General features: G+C 33.7%; 1 protein-coding gene across 1 annotated transcript; it reads left to right on the top strand.

Annotated features, from left to right (window-relative positions):
* Positions 1 to 47: 47 nt before the first annotated feature.
* Positions 48 to 7,226, top strand: LOC113758092 (integrin-linked protein kinase 1-like). The gene is made up of 12 exons (XM_027301126.1): positions 48 to 119; positions 474 to 548; positions 660 to 755; positions 2,250 to 2,338; positions 2,446 to 2,566; positions 3,721 to 3,800; positions 4,546 to 4,608; positions 4,734 to 4,852; positions 5,126 to 5,211; positions 5,715 to 5,836; positions 6,497 to 6,608; positions 6,872 to 7,226. Exons 1-12 carry the CDS (start codon positions 48 to 50, stop codon positions 6,956 to 6,958), a joined length of 1,122 nt encoding a protein of 373 aa, XP_027156927.1. The 3' UTR covers positions 6,959 to 7,226.
* The last annotated feature ends 9,959 nt before the right edge of the window (positions 7,227 to 17,185 follow it).

The raw sequence follows: 17,185 nt of genomic DNA, 5'->3' as shown, positions 1-17,185 counted from the left end.
AGCATTCTTTGGACAGAGTTGATTCTGTTTGTTTGCCATAAGAAATAATGGAGACAGAAAAAGTAATAATCCATAATCTGTCTGATGGTCGTGATGATGACATCTTCAAGTGTCTGATAGTATTCAAAATTTAAGGTGCAAATGCTTCCTAACTGTGCTTCTGAGCATCGTGCTCATATGTTTCATACATAAGTTTATACCATTATATTATGCTGTAAAAACTCTTTCTAGTTTGTATTTATGAGGCAGAAAAGGATTGATGCAATAGAAGAGAAGGGAAGAGGGATATAAATCATCGCACTATGTGTAGTATAGTTTTTGGAAGAATATCATTTAACTGTCTGCCGTCTTTCTTTCTTTAAATTCTGTGTTTCACGTCGACCTTAGTTTCAATGGCTAACTGAAAGCTTGAATCTTTCTCATTCACCTTGTCTGTTTATCTTTTTCACAACAATGACGTCTTGGTTTAACAGCCTCTTTCAGATGCTATTCATTACAAAAATCATGATGTGGTCAAACTATTGGAGAAGCATGGTGCAAAGCCTTTGGTATGTCATTTGATTTTCCAGTCCCTGCCCTCTACTTTGGGTCTTTATAAGAGGATACACTTAACTGATATCTGTACGTTTGGATTCTCCTTATTGGATACATTTATTTAGATGGCTCCCATGCATGTCAAAAATTATCGTGAAATTCCTGAATACGAGATTGATCCTGAAGAACTTGATTTCACTTTTGGTGCTGAGATAAAGAAGGTAATAGATTACTCTTTGGTTTCATTTAGTGAATCCTTCATTCTTGTTTTACTTTCCCTTAAATATTCTGTATTATGTGATGCAAAATTGAATTCACAGTTATGCTATGTTATTAATCTGACCTATAACTACTTTATCTACTTATAAAATGCTATTCTTCCATTCTTAGACTGAGTGGTTTTGGCCTTGTCAAGTTGAGGATATCAAGGAACTTGATTGAGGGCTTTGGCACAAGACCAGGACCAATTTGACTTTACACATCTAATGTTTTGATTGATTCTCACTTTGTAACGTTACTTTTATTTTGGAGAACTTATAACTTGAAGTTAGCAAAAGGTCCCAATCACCTTAGTCACCCACACTATTGATGGAAGTATGAAAACCTATACGTTTATATGCTATTTTTAGCAATTTTGAAGAACTGATGCCAATTTGATCCCTGAGAAGGAAGAGTGGCAATGTATGCATGCATGTGTTGTTCTAGTTTCATGGATAGTGTATGAAATGAGGGTAATTTGGGATTGTGTGCCCAAGATAAATGTCTGAGGTGTGGTGTGGCAGGAGTTAGTAACTTTGGGGCATCATTATACTTGTGTTTGTTCTATTTCTGATTTTTTATGTATAGTTCTAGTGTTGATAGAACACTAGAGTTTGTTTTGATGTAATGGGAGGATTTCCTCTATTCTAAAGCTTTCTTTGCAAATTAATAGGAAAGTGTTATCATTTGCTAGAGAAAAACTTTAGGGCGTCGTGTGTCCAATTAAAAGTTTGAGCTGTGAAGTGAGAATGAAAGAAATATTAAGGATTCAGGTGGAATAATCCATTTTGTTAGGTTACTTTTATCTTGACATAAGATTACAACTTATAAGTACATGGGGAAAAAATTCATGTTTCAGTGGGATAAGTACAGCTTTCATCTGTGTTGGAGCAATCTGTAATTATGTTTCTTCCTAACCATTGTGAGAACATTATTTCGCTTTATAGTCTTCAGAAAAAAACTACAGAGTATGCGACAATTAATAAAGTTTGCTTGGAGTTGTGATGTAAAGTGGCTCTATGACTTGAAAGTGTTCTTTTTTGTTATCTTTGTAATTACAAGATCTTTTATTCGTTGTTCTCAACTTAAATATTTTTGAACTCTTGAGGGGAAGGTTGATGGTGAGTCTGTGAGTTTTGGACTCATAAGGTTTTATATTCTTGTTGGAGACTGTCAACTACTTATTAGTTTCAGATATAATATTGCAGTTTATCAGTATCATAAGATGGTATATGTATGTTTAGGGCTCTCAGATTGTGTGGCAGAGGAATCAGGAAGAAATGTAACTTTAATTATGGAAACTTGTCAGAAATAGAGACCTTCAATAATTTCCAATAAGTATACATTGAAACTTATGTGTATTAAGCATTTTCAATACTTGGTAGAATGATATTGAAACATTTTGACAGATTCTTTAAATAGCTGCTTAATGCTTGAAAGTTTGTTGCAAATGTTAGGGAACAACTTTCGAAGTAGCCTCCTGGCGAGGAACAAAAGTTGCAGTGAAAAAGTTTGGAGAGGAAGTCATCTCTGATGAAGATAAAGTGTAAGTTGTTTATGTTATATTTTTGTTGTTTTTGATATTTTTCGTTTTATACAGTTGCGTTTCTCTATAAATTGTATGAAATTTGTGAATGTTTAATACCTGTGCAGGCGGTCATTTAGAGATGAGCTTGCTTTGCTTCAGAAGTTAAGACATCCAAATTTGGTTCAGTTTCTTGGTGCTGTTACACAAAGCAGCCCCATGATGATTGTGATAGAATATCTTCCAAAGGTACTTTTGACCCCTGGAATACTTTCAAAATGAATGCAAATTGAAACCAGATTAAATACTTTTTTGCTCCTTCTCTGCCAATTTTTGTCTGTTTTTTTCATGTCCTAATAGCTTTCACAGTATAAAGATTGACTTTACAAATTTTCTTGTTGCCAATACAGAATTACTGTTGCAAGGATGCTTCTTCTTTTTAGTTATTAGAAAGGAGCTTCAATTCTTTTATGTGTTACTTTTTAATGAACATAAATTAGATGGTCAGCTACATCTCTGAGCATTATCCTGCTTATCAATTTATTTGGTACTTTATTGCAGTAATATGAGTTTCAGTGATCAGCATCTTGAGCGTACAGCAATTTAGTGGTCACAGGATAACAAAAATATGTAGAAAATGGATTTGCACAAGTTACTTGAGCATTTTGCTTGGTTATATTAATTATCCAATAATTGTCATTATTCTTCTCAAACTTGCTTGGTTGGTTGGTTGGTTTGCTTGCTTGGTTACAAATTGTTTTTCACTGTTGTCTAGTATGGAAGAAGGTAGCATGTAGGTGGTGAGGAGGATGATGGAGAGACACTCTGTCAGCAACTTTTCCACTTCTAGATTTCTGTCCCTATCTCATTCATAGATGATATGGATTGTGTGAATAACATGATTTTCAACTTCCAAAACAATCCTATTTTTGGTATTATGTTGTGCTCTAATTCGGTGGCAGGAGGTTACCACAGTCCAAAAGTTAACTACAATGAAGAATAATTAGCTATCCATTGTTGAAGTTCAAGATGTCGTAATGATTGTTATCGCTGGGTGATATGGGTTTTGAAATTAACTGCACTGATAGATGTATTTAATCAATCCATTGTCATATATCAATGCATTGGGTTACGCTTTCAATGCAGTTAATGTGGTTAATGTACTTTTCAATGCAGTTAACTCCATTCGCATAGGTAACCACATTAACGGCATTGTCACATATCAAATATGGATATCATAGATTACAGTTATGTTGTTCTTTAACTAGTCTTTTGAATATTTGCTAAAGAGATTTCAAATGTGGCAGATATTTAATTTTTGAAGCAAATAATCTTATGGCATTATGAATATGTGACTAATGTTTAGAATAGTTAGCTCGATATTGATCTCTGTGCACCTCCAGGGTGATCTGCGTTCATTGTTGGAGAAAAAAAGAGCCCTTAAACCTACCATAGCTCTCAGATATGCGTTGGATATTGCAAGGTATGTAATGTACTCTATCTTCTGTACATCAATGACATAATTCATATGATAATTAAATTTGCAATCAAATTTTGGATTGGCATCATACATATGGTACATAATAGTAAATATGAATCTGGGATTGGTGTCTGTTGATGGATCTGTGGTTAGTAAATATGAATCTCGGATTGGTGTCTGTTGACGGATCTGGTGTTAAGTAGTAATAAGCAGTAATTGCCATTGGAGATAGTGATCATGGTTATTTTCTTTCTTTTTTTTTCCTATGTACTTTATAACATTATTCAGAGAGCTGCTTGTTATGCTTAATTGTTAGATCCTGGAAAGATTTTCCAATAATCTTTGCTCAAATGCCAATCAACTTCGTGCATGTAATTCAGCCAAAATTTTGGCCGATAGAGTTATTTTTTATTTATAACCTTTGAAGTGTGGAAGGATAGAAGCGTAGAAGCATCTGTATAATATGACAAGCCCATAGGTATAAATCATGTTGTGTGGAGAGATACTTTGGTTTTATTTTTTCACTGTTCGGATTTTGTACTTCATGTTTGCTGGATTTATTGTTCTTGTACAAAAGTTCTTTCTTTATATCTACATGAAAGTCGCAAAGTTGATAGCTGTTGCTTGATTTGTTTGAGTAAGCTTTTTAATTTTGTTCAGGATATCAAAAGTTGTTATTGGTGAAAAAAGTGATAATTCTGATTTTGCAGCAGGATCTGAATACTTTCTTTTACCTTTGGCCTTGCAGAGGAATGAATTATTTACATGAAACTAAACCAGAAGCAATTATTCATCGACATCTGGAGCCTTCGTAATATTCTCTTCCTCAAATTCTCAGTTTCATATGCAAAGAAAAAATGCTGAACTTTGGACATCCAGACATTTGGCTAATTGGTTTGAATTTATTGTTTTTGTTGTGTACACGTAATATGACAGAAACATATTGCGAGATGATTCTGGACATCTCAAAGTTGCAGACTTCGGAGTTACCAAGCTACTAAAAGTTGCCAAAAGGGTTAAAGAAGATAGGCCTCTATCATATCATGAAGTTTCTTGTGAGTGCTGCTTTTTGGACTTTTGATGTCCTTCTCATAGATGCTTGCTTGCTACACGTTGAGAAAAGCACTAGATGAGAGTTTTTGGTAGTCTGTGTACTTTGAATTGATGAGCCACTAGACTGAATATAACTTGTTATTTATCTGCCCAGTAGGATGTAATATACATCTGGAGCATGCTTTCCATCCACACAGCGTAGTTATCTGATTTTGATGACCTACATGATGAGCCCATTATTTAGTTAACTTTTTTTTTTTTTGGTTTTTTTACAGGCCGATATGAAGCTCCTGAGGTTTTCAGGGATGAAGAATATGATACCAAGGTGGACGTTTTTTCATTTGCTCTAATTTTACAAGAGGTAGTCTCATCCTTTGTTCTTGAACTTGATTTGTTATTGAAAGGCTAGTTTGCTACATCCCGGTGTAAACTCTGCATAGCCACTCTTATCACCCCAAATATAGGTCTCATCCTTTGTTCTTGAGCTCAATTTGTTTTTGAAGGGCTAATTTGCTACATACCTGTGTAAAGTCTGCATAACGACTCTTACAATTACCCAAATATAAACAGAGTCTGTTGATTCCTCTTCTAGCATGTCTTACTTTCCTTTTTGTCTGATGTCACTTATTTTTTCCCCCCATCAAAATAAGGAATCTGTTTGAGAACTTTACAAACTACCTTTTGCTAACTAATTTGAAGCACAATTTCTTTATCACTCCCATGGAGGACAAGTTGGTCAATTATTTGCACTATTTTATTGGGTTATCTGTGGTTCATTGACTCGGTAAGCTCTGACTATTTAGACAAATTTTCTTTGTCACAAACAGTCTCGTAAATTAATCTTTGTGATGTTCTCTACCATAGATGATTGAAGGATGCCCACCATTTTATACAAAGAAAGCAGGTGAAGTTCCTGATTTATATGCCATGAAACAGCGCCCTCCTTTTAAAGCTCCAACGAAGTTTTATGCCCATGGAATAAAAGAGTAAGTTTTTCTTCTCAAACATAAAACTTGTGCTAATAAGATAGCTCTCTCCTCAAATGATGCATGCAGCATTATTGGGTTGAAATGTTTTTGACTGTCTTCAGATTCTCTGAATTGCAGTACGCTAAGCTTTTCTTTGTGTTCCTGGTATGCTTTGTCAGTGCATTTGGCCGTCTTCACTGGCATTTATTCTTTATTTCCACTCTGTGCAACCTTGAGCTGTGCCTAGAATATAGTTGGTGTGTTGCAACTAGTTGCTGAGATATTATGTGATGCAATTGCACTGGGAAATATTTTGAGATATCGCAGGTGCAGTCATGCACCTTCGAGGTTTTCAAAAAACTCTAAACCTTTCTTTGTGCTCATTGTTAGACTATCCTAATTGTGAAAGAGATGTTATTATTATTATCCCTGCAACTATAGAGAAATGCCAAAACCAAATATCCTGACAAAGTGTAATGTAATCTTCCTCTCGTTTTCTATCAAAAAGTGTTGTCCTTTTTTTCTTGGAACTTTTTTTGTGAAAATTTTGTATCTCCTCACATGTGGACAAATAAATCATCTTCTGTTTCTTCCATGATGCAATTATATTTTTTTGCAGCAGATTGTGTTGAATTATCTAGTAGCAGAAGTTTTATATTTCCAATTGTCTTTGTGCAGATTGATTGAGGAATGTTGGAGCCAAATTCCAGCAGATAGACCAACATTTGAGCAAATAATTCATAAGCTGGAAATCATCTACAACAAATTTGGCCACCGAAGTCGTTGGAAGGTCAGGCTGTTCTTCAAATCCGTCTAGATGTCTGTTGTTTGTGTCTGCGTTACTGCATGTCTATACTTTTTTAATTTTGCATCCTTATTTATTGAGCAAGTGGCTGTTAGGTGGGGTTTTGCAATTTGATTTGCAAAAAATCCGTTTCTAACCTCGAAAATGGCTGGAAACCTATCTACTTGTTAATAATATAGGATGCAGATGAGGTAGTCTTTCACTCATTCATTGTGCTGATGATTGATAACGTGTGCCTAAATGTACAGGTCAGACCATTGAAATGTTTCCAGAGAGTGGAGGCCATGTGGAAGAAAGATTTAGATCCCTCTTCTCGATCTACCAGCAGCATTTAGGTCATCTGGGTATACTTTTGTCTTGGCTCAAGTATGCAGTTTTACTTCTTTTTCCTGCTATGAGAATTTCCAGCCAAAGTTAGAAGAGATTGATTGCTATCTGTACCGCACAAGGCCTTTAGAATATTTGCAAAATAGTTGGCCCTCTTGCCACATTGTTCACATCTCCTCATGATTATTAGTGACATTGAGTTCACTCCCAGTGTCGATAACTTCCGTATTCTCTTCATTAGTATGAATTTTCATCAAAATCTTGTTCATTAACGCAGAATTACTTGCATCATGGCTCGATTTTTTTTTTTTTTGAGAAACACAAGGAATTTATTATTGGCATCAGAACTTAAAATCACAAGGATATGATTTTTTTTTTTCGTGATATATGGCCATAGCACGATGAAATGTACACTAAAGCAGGATCCACTATTAGGAACCAAAGTATTAAAGCCAGCTAAGCTCTTTCAAGCCCTGGTCATGCAGTCCTTATCGATTGGTATGGCCATGGAAGATACTACCTATGATGATTAAGGGCACACTTTTTCCTCTGCCTTCTGTCTATTGAGATGTGTCTGCATCTCTATGTAGTTCTGGTCCCAAACCTTGTCTTGAATTCAAGTACATTTTGGACCACAACTGTCAGCTGGTGCAGTTGCTGCTGCAGTAGCTCAGATTGTAACTATAAGTCGAAACAGGAACATGGGAGAAGCATAAAGCTGCTCATTATTGAGATAGCTAATAGCCAAATTTATGTTTCCTTTATCTATTGAGATGGGGACAGGTCTGTTGAGATAGTGATCAGTAAGGAAGCACATTACATCGCCTAAAACATTTGGAAAAATTCTATGGATTAATCTTATATATACTGTCAGTATATACACTACACTATTATATATATTACATATATGATATACCGACCGTAAAATTCAAAATTTGCTCATGTGTCATCCATCTGACCGTGATAGTGTATATATTGACAGTGTATATAAAATTTACCCAAATTCTATACGGTACACAACTTTGGAATTTAACTAGTGCTTGTTTTTTGTTCTTCCGAGACTTTTGCTATGGAAATGGAAGTTTGTTTTACTATGTCAGCTTTTAGTTTTATGCTTTTATTTATTTATTTACTTATTGGGGTATAAAGCAGCCTCTAAATATTAAAGTGAACCCTGGAAAATGATAAAGCCCAAATCAGAAGATAAAAGTCCAAGTGGAGAAAAGGGCTGTGTAGACAAAAATGTGATAGGAGTGATTTCAGAAGCCGCCCCTGAAATTTTTAACAATTGCACATAGCCCATTGAATTTTTTGATTATACACTTCCATTAACTTTAACTTTCTTGTAATTGAGCCAATTTAGTAGTCATGATATACAAAATTCATAAAAAAAAAACTCTGTACAAAATATTCTTTCCCGCTTATCCTTAATTAGACTACAATAAAGTGAAGTAACATTTTAAAATGAAATAAGGGTATCGAAATGCAAAAAAAAGGGCTCATGAAGCTGGAATTTGCTCATTTGTACCTGCATGACTATGCCTTTTTTAAGTTAAATAAGAATATTATGATTGGCCATGTAAATGGAAATCAGTTCTCAGATTTCGTATGGATTTTTGCCACAAACATGATGTGTTATGATATTGTTACATGCAAAATCAAAATAGGGAAGGTAAATGTATATATCATTAGAAACCTCATCGGTGCTGAGTGAGATGCATACAAACTCTACTGGAAAATTTCTCAAAATTATCTCGGTTTTTGTTCAAAAGGCATATTTGATATATTTAAGTGAGCTAGTACCTTTTTCTCTTGTAGAAATGAAGCAAATGTGTGTGTGCATTTTACATAATTGGCACAATGTCTGATAAATTTTAACCCAACTATACCGTGCAATTAATCCAAATGGCGTAGTCGATTGGAGATTATAAATTTGTTAAAAATTTACAAGGCCTTTATTACTGGTTGGGAAACAGGGAAAGAGGGGAGGGGATGCAAATCTGGCAACTAAGAGAAGGGAGAGGTAAATATTGAACTCAAGAACTAACATGGTGTAAGGTCAATTAAACCATCCAAGGCAACAAATGGTCATAAAAGATTTACTTACCTAAATGATTGAGACGAATTATAGTGGAAAATGGGTTGCCTGATTCTCACCTAAAGTTATTCAATTGGCTTCTTTCTTTCAAATACAAATAATCAGTTTGGGGTCTACAGACCTTTATGTTTTCCCCAGTTGGAAAGGAGGCAAAAGCCCACCAAACGAAATCAGCTTTATAAGAAGATACAATAGCATATACTTGGACTGAAATAGAAACGTTCAAGTAGATAAACTGAGGACTACAACTTTCTTTTTTGTTTTTCTTTTTCCAAATGGGTTATTAATATCTTTTTCCTGGATAAATTGCTTTGGCAACATCTTGATGTTAATGCTTCTAGTCCTGAAGGCCTTAAACTAATCTTTTCACTAAATATGCATTTATTTATTCACGGTACAACTGTCTCTATTGTATATTCTTCAAAGGTATGTTGTTAAAAACTTTTCCATGGTTCAGGGCTTTTTCAGCTATCGTCTCTTATGGTACCCCGCGTGAATTTTCTTCTTTTGCTTTCCAAAATCATGCCTCTTGTATATGATGAATTAGTTTCCTGTTCGCAATGGCTTTTGACTTGCGACGAAATTGTTACTTGGGGCGAATGCAAGAATTGTGTAGATGCATATTTTGGGAGATGTTTATTATATCTCTAAGGATTCTTGGTACTCTTGTCATTTTTGTAACCTTAATCAATAATAAGTGTTGCTAGTCATCATATATTATAAAGATATGTGAAATGAAAACGCTATTGTTAGTGTTGTCTTCTAAGTTTTGATAACAAGAAATGAATAATGAAAGATGACTAATGGTTTATTTGAAAGTTTCTAAATACATAAAGGTTTACTGGAAGCACAAGTTTTTGTATATTTAATTTCAAGTGTTATTGCAAATAAAAAGAAGCACATGAAGAATGAAAGGAATTCAACAAGTTCGGCCAATTCTTGGAGAAATACTTCGAACGCAAGCAATAGCCAATAGGTTCGGCCATCCGATCGAACTCCTTGAAGACATAAAAGATTATCGTGTTTAAATGCAAGCACATGAGTTCAGCAGTCTGATCTCCTCAATGGCTAATTTTTAACAGTTAGTTTCTTCAAAAATATTTGAATGTTGTTCTTAGCCTATAAAAGCCAAGATATATTCGTCCATATTGAGAAAAATGCCTGTGCCACATTGTTTAGACATGCAAGAGAAAACAAAATTATTTTACTTGAAAACTTAATTTCATCATCTACTATTTGAGGGAATTTTTGTATATTGAAACTTCTTGTGCTAGTCTGTTGTTTCTTATAGAGAGAGTAAAATCCTTGCTCAATTGTAGTAGGGATACTCATAGGAGCGAGGTTAACTCTCATTGTATAAGAGCTATTAATAGTACAAAAGTCTTTGTCTCACCCGGTTGAAATAACTTTCAGTTGACCAAATCAAACTAGTGAAACTTGTGGAAATTCTAAACTCGAGAGCTTAATTTGGGTCGCGGACTCAGGCACCAAAGAAAAAAGCCAAACCACTGTAAATCGAGTTTATTTTTCTATCTTCCTACTCTTTTACTTTATTGTTTTTGTTGTGTTGTGCTTAACTTTTTATTTCATGATTGTTATTTTTCACTCTAGATTTAATTTGATTTATTCGTTGATAAGGTTTATTAGCCAATTTCATCTTAGACAATAGGTCTAACAATTGGTATCCTAGATTTGTATTTAATTATCGAGGTTAGGCTTAGCATCATATCACATCATTAAAGATTCATGGCAACCAATAACGTTCTTTTCATAGAGAGCAATGCATCACTAGACCATATTTGTTTAATAGAAAAAATTATGGATTTTTGTCATCTGTCGGACGCATACTTTGTATGAAGCAATAGGTTCGGCTATTTGAACTCCTTGAAGACAAAAAAGAAAATCGTTTTGGAGGTTGTTCGGTTCCATGTCCAGATGCAAGCACACGAATTCAACTATCCAATCCCCCCAAGGGCCCCAACAACGAATTTTTTGAATGTTGGAGGAACCTAGCTTATAAAAACCAAGTCTCATCCGTTTTGAGGAAAATGATTTCGAGAGCATTCAAGAGAGGAAAGCAATCAAAATTATTGTATGCAAGAGCTTGTTTCTACCTCTGAGAGAATCTTTGTAGATTGAAACTTGTTGTACTAGTGTTAACGAGGTTTCTTGTGGAGAGAGTATAAAGATTGACTCAATTAGAGTAAGGGTACTCATTTGGAGCTGATTTCTACAAGAGTTGCCAATTGTGCAAGGGTTTTTTCTCATTCGATTGGAGAGGCATTAAGCGTAAGAAATTAAGCTAGTGAAGCTTGTAAAGATACTAAACTCAAAGAGCTTAGGTAGAGAATGAAGGCTTCAAGGGGATTGCAAAAACCACTATACATCAAGTTTGTTTTGTTGCCTACTTTTTTACTTTGTTGTAATTTGTTTTGTTGTACTTAACTGTTTATTTCATGATTATTGTGTTCAAATCTAGCTTTAACTTGTTTTATTTGTTCATAAGATTTATAAGCCAATTTCCTCTTTGGTTGCACTAGATCGAGCCAACAAATAAAACATGGATAATAAGTTACACTTGTACTCTTCCATGGTAAATCACATCTTATACAAGTTTTAATGTAGATCGTACAAATCATTAATTCATTAAAAGTGTGAATTTAGGGGGTGTCAATTTAGCACCTCAAGATAAATAATCAATATTTACTCAAACCTAATTAAGAACTTTATGCATCTGTTCATTTGTACATCGTTCAAGGTAGGTTCACTCTATTTATGTCCCTATTAATGGCTCCACATCAAATGATAGATCTAATATTGGTGGATATATAAGTTCATTTTTCAACCTTATAATTAAGAAACAAACAGTGTTTTCTCTATCTCCCAGTTCACATACAGACGGCCTAAAGAACAGAATTTCAACACAACTCTCTAGCTGGGGGACCTTGCCTACCAGAAAAAGTTATAGCCTTGAATTGATTGATGGAGAACCATAAATCAACACCAGTCATCTTGTTCACCAAATTTAGCAAGATGTTGGACTTTCACCTAAAGGACCACATTCTGGTTTTGGAAATGCTTTCGTGAAATCCAGTGCAGTGAACATGTACACACAAATTACGATTTCCACCAATCTACAAATTTTCATGTTTCTACTACTAATCCGTCCTCTAATTAGCATTTTGGATGTTTGCTTGAGTCGTTTGCAACTTAGCATTTGACAACAATTTCTAATCGATTTAACTTAGGAAATTGTTCCTGTTAAGAGCAAATTTCCACCAAAATGTGCTAGGATTACCTTTGTGCTAAACCCTGAGGTCTGCGAAAATATATAACAATTGCACACAAGAAAAAAAAAACATAATTTGCATGAAGCTTCTTTTTTTTTTTGGGTTTTTTTTGGGGGGGGGGGGGGGGGGGGGCTAAAGTCCATAAACGAAGGATTAAGACAGAACATGGAATAGGAATTGCACTTCAAAAGGAAAGCTCAAATTTAGGTAAGAAGTTGTGAGCATAGAGTTTAAGGCTTCTATAGCATTTACGGAATTAGGTTTTGCATTGATGTCCTTCAATGGTCACCATCCATGGGCCAATGTTTACATCTCAAGTTGTTTCGTGGTCCCATTCCCACAAAGAATATCAGTTACTGCACTTCTGATTAGGCTTCGACCTCTTTCGAGCTTGCACTTTGCTCTCATTGCTAGCTGATGATCATAATGTGACTAAAGTAACATTCTATTGAGGAAACCATTCTTTGGAAACTTTTTTGCTTGCTTCCATTTTCCTCGTCAGAAAAGCTTGAAATAGGTTGGTGGTATTTGTCATTTTTTGGTTATGGTGCTTCTTTTGTACATAATAAACTCCACCACCTATATTGGTAACTTAGTGGTAGATAATTGAGCAAAAACATTGCCAAGTAAGTTCAATGTTGCAATTCAAACTCTTGCCAATACCAAAAAGAAAAAAAAAATCCTTTATATGCATGATTTTGCAGTCTACACCATGTATTACAGAATTTAACTGGGATGAGACTCTAATTCCAATTAATCGTGTTTTCAAATGACTCGGAACACCTAGACTATAATCGTGTAATTAGTATTTTATTTTAAAAAAGTAGTTTGGTTTTGTTTTGCTTTGACCTCGTTTTCTATTTCAAAACCTTCTTTTTCACTTTTTCTTTTGCCTCCATAAAGCTTAAAATTAGAAGCAGCAAAATAGGTGCCTTTGATCTCTCTATGTTACATACAATCTCTTATCTTGGAAAAAAAGTGAGCTTTCCTTGCATAGAAAGAACACTGGTACTTCTCAATCTAAGAATTAAAAAAAAAAAAAATTCCACCCTTTCCCTGCTGGAGAAAAATTTCAAGAATAAAAAGCATTTGACAACAAGACCTAAAAGTTCCAATGTTATGGATTTAAACAGCAAACAGATTTGTGACTGACATGTATCAGCCCAACAGCAGCTAGATGATTTAACAATCTAAGACGAATTTATAAAAAAAAAAGTGATTAATTGCCTACCTATCAATATCTATGACAGGTATTATCCAAGAGCGCCACCGGCTTTAGATGAGTTACTTTCAAATGAAGGATTTGGTATCTTTACTGATAAATACACTATAAAGTAAACAATTTAGATTGTGCATCCATGAGCATCGATCCAATTCAATTTAGTTACCTTGTGTAAAAGTACAGGCGGTATGGAATAGTATATGGGAATATCAACAGTCTAGTAATTACGTTACATCCAATTATCCTGGCAACGCGCTTTGCCTTAAGAGGGGCAGAAGACACTCTTTGTAACTCTAATCTTGCAAGAACTCTCCTTTTGATTCTGACCTTATCAACTGTGTTGTTCAGATGAATAGTTCGACCTCCTCAATCAACCTATTCAGTATCTTGTCTGCAAGGATACAACTAACTATAAGTAACCATACAATTAGCTGATAAAACTTTTATCTAGTGACTAAGGTTGAAATCTCAATATTTAAAAACTTCAAATTCCAATCTATCATCTCTCTCATCGCTTTTTAAATCCCATTTTTCCCTGATCAGAATTTTGTTTTTAAAAAGGTAACCATACAGTTACTACGTCTTTACCAGTGGTCTAAAATAAGATGATTCTTGATGGTTAGAAATAGGAGGTCTGCCATTTTTTACTAATTATACTGTTATAGCGGATTTATAGATTAGCCTTTGTTTTTATACGTAAAAAGAAGTGCACCTCAAAAAAAAAAAAAAAAAAAAAAGAGCTTGCAGATCTTGCGAATGTAACAAAACTAGAACAGTACTATCCCAGAAAGAGGCAAGAAGGGTCATCATGCAACTGTGTCAAAATAGCGTACAACTTTATAACGCATTATAAAATCATTTCCTTACAATAGTAAATAATTTTGAACACAATTAATGTACAGTTTCAATGCAAGTTTGTCTCCTACACATAACACTTTAGATGAAGTACAAAATGTTATATAAACTGCGCGATTTTCAGAATTTAAAATTCGAGTAATCTTGGTACTAGTCCGTCATTTCAATCAACCATTCTTGCCGTTTTTATTAAGGAGCCTACTGTTTTACTTTTTTACAGAATTTTGTATACACTTCCATATTGGTTGGCGTTTTTTATGAATTTTGATGTATATGATAAGAATTTACCTTTACTATAAGACATTATGTGTGTACACAATAGTTACAGAATATAGTCATTGATTTGTATGGTCTGAATCACTAATACTATTAGCAAAATTAACTGATAAAAGATGGTGCACATTAATGATAATACGTAGTTTTATTATAATTGTGACATCTTGGCTCTTTTTGACCACTTTTAGCAAATTACCATTGATTTGTAGGGTTTTATTTATTGTTAATTTTATTAATGTTGTCAGTAGTTGAATTCAAATGCGACAAATTTGAGAGTTTAGGGTGTAAAATGTCCAAAATTAAGAGTTTAAAGTGCAAAGCATCCAAAATGAAAGTTTAAAGTACAAAACGAAAAATGGTACAAGTTTAAAGATGTAAAATGAAATTAGTCTGAATTAATTATTAATAGACAGCATATATATATATATATAGATGTTGTTCTCTTGGAACTTCTACCTTTTTATCTTGAAAAATGTTATAGTAGTGATGCATAAGATGCTAGTTTAAGTGGAAATCTTCATAACCTCTCGAGCTGTCAAGCAAGAAAATTGTTGTACGTGTTGCCATCATGTGGTCCTCAAATCAGATGTTGAGAAGATTTTCTTGTTGTGGACCTTTGAGCCGAGGGAACTCTTTGACAACCACAACATTTTTTTTATCCGGATTCAGCTCACTTGCATATAATGCCACAATTAGAAATAAAGGTATACTTCCTTCAGAAAGTAGGTTAATATTATAACAAAAACAGAAATTAGGAGTTGAGTAAATCACTTGTCTTACACTCAACAATAAGAACTAGGACATGAGAAGTTCAAGAACGCTTATCATGCCAGCAAACGCTTGCACAAGCAGATACTGTTCTTTGGCCAAAGAATTCTCATGGATTATGATAAAATAGTGTAGAATGTCAACAAGGCACGTATACTTGTGTAATGAAATGTATAGGAATAGATTTGAGGTGTGGAAATGGAACAGCTTAGATCTTTGACAGACATTTCTAATTAAGCATCGTGTGTGAAATTAGATTTAGCCCATTTAGGGTTGCGGTGCATTTACAAAAAAAAAAAAAAAAAAGATACTTTTAAACTTTAAAAATACTTCTAGAATATTTGATAACTAATTTTCGTAATTTAAAGAACCTAGTTTTTGGTAATTTAAAAACAGTTTTGTTAGAAACACTTGTATTAGAAGTACTTCTTTATACGTCGCCCCAATCCCAAACAGGTCAGTTTGAATTCTTGTTTGGCATAGTATACGGAGAGTCTAAGGTTATTTTAGATGATAAATCCAAGATTTTGACCCTAATTTGGGACTTGGATTCCAATACAATCCAGGGGTTAAGGATTTTTAGTTTTCTCCAAATTTGAGGGAGGTTCTCGATTACATTCGTTCTTGCTTCTTCTATGTAACCCTTTTTTCCATTGTTATTACATTTTTTTCTGGAAAAGATAGTTTTGAACATGAGCCTATTACACAGTTTCGAAATCGACATCTCACTACTTTTGGCAAAAGTAACGTGGTTTCAATTTATTGATTCTTTCACCATTACAGCATCCCTACTACTATATTGTTCTTTTATTATTTAGCAAAAATGGTCTTGTACTTCTTCTTTTTATGTATAATTTGTTGTTCTTGCTATTTTGAGTTTGAAGCTGTCCCGACATTAGAATTTTCATGATTCTTTTGGAATAAGAATTGCTGCCCCCTCCCTTGCATTTAGTGTTTCTTCAATATTAATCAACGGGTAAGAGTGTACCAATATCTTGATTTTAATCATACTTATGATGTTCTAAGAATCCCTTTTCCAGTATCTCGCTTTTTGTTGCAGTAAAAATTGTTCATAGCTACTTGAGTTTTACTTGTCATATTGAAAACGTTAAGAGTTCTATCCCAACTTGAACTTAGCTAGTAAAAGTTGGACACCTGGTAGTATCATTTGCAGGTTAATTTGTGTAATGGCATTGAAATAGACTTCATACTTTACATTATAGTAAGTAGAATTTTGCCCGTGCTTTAGCACGGTCTCTTCTTTATTTTTTATGAATTTATACAAATATGAAAATTAACAACAATCCTACATGTTCATTCATTATTTTAAAAAATTAATATATTCTAAATGTTTAATTATTTACTAATTTTTAAAAATTTGTTTACATACTTTCACTATAATATGATAGTATATATCAAATAATGTATCCCATATAAAAAACTTGGTAGATATTCTTTTTTTTTATAAATATTCTTTTAGATAATTTAAATTTTTATAACGATCATAAATTTAAAACTATATATTCACATTTAATTAAGTAGAAAAGATCCAGCAATCCAGTTTTTTTCATCAATAAATATTTAGTTTTCAACAATATTGGTAAATCTGTCGGTGTAACGGTTAATTCTCTTTTTTGTACTAAGTTAATTCAAAATTAAGGGAAGAGATGATGAACAATTTGAATACTAATCAATGATATGGTGGTGAAAGGAAGTAATTTATGAA

This window comes from Coffea eugenioides, chromosome 2 (genome assembly GCF_003713205.1).
Source record: "Coffea eugenioides isolate CCC68of chromosome 2, Ceug_1.0, whole genome shotgun sequence".
Classification (NCBI taxonomy): domain Eukaryota; kingdom Viridiplantae; phylum Streptophyta; class Magnoliopsida; order Gentianales; family Rubiaceae; genus Coffea; species Coffea eugenioides.
This window is presented reverse-complemented; position numbering and strand designations above follow the sequence as displayed.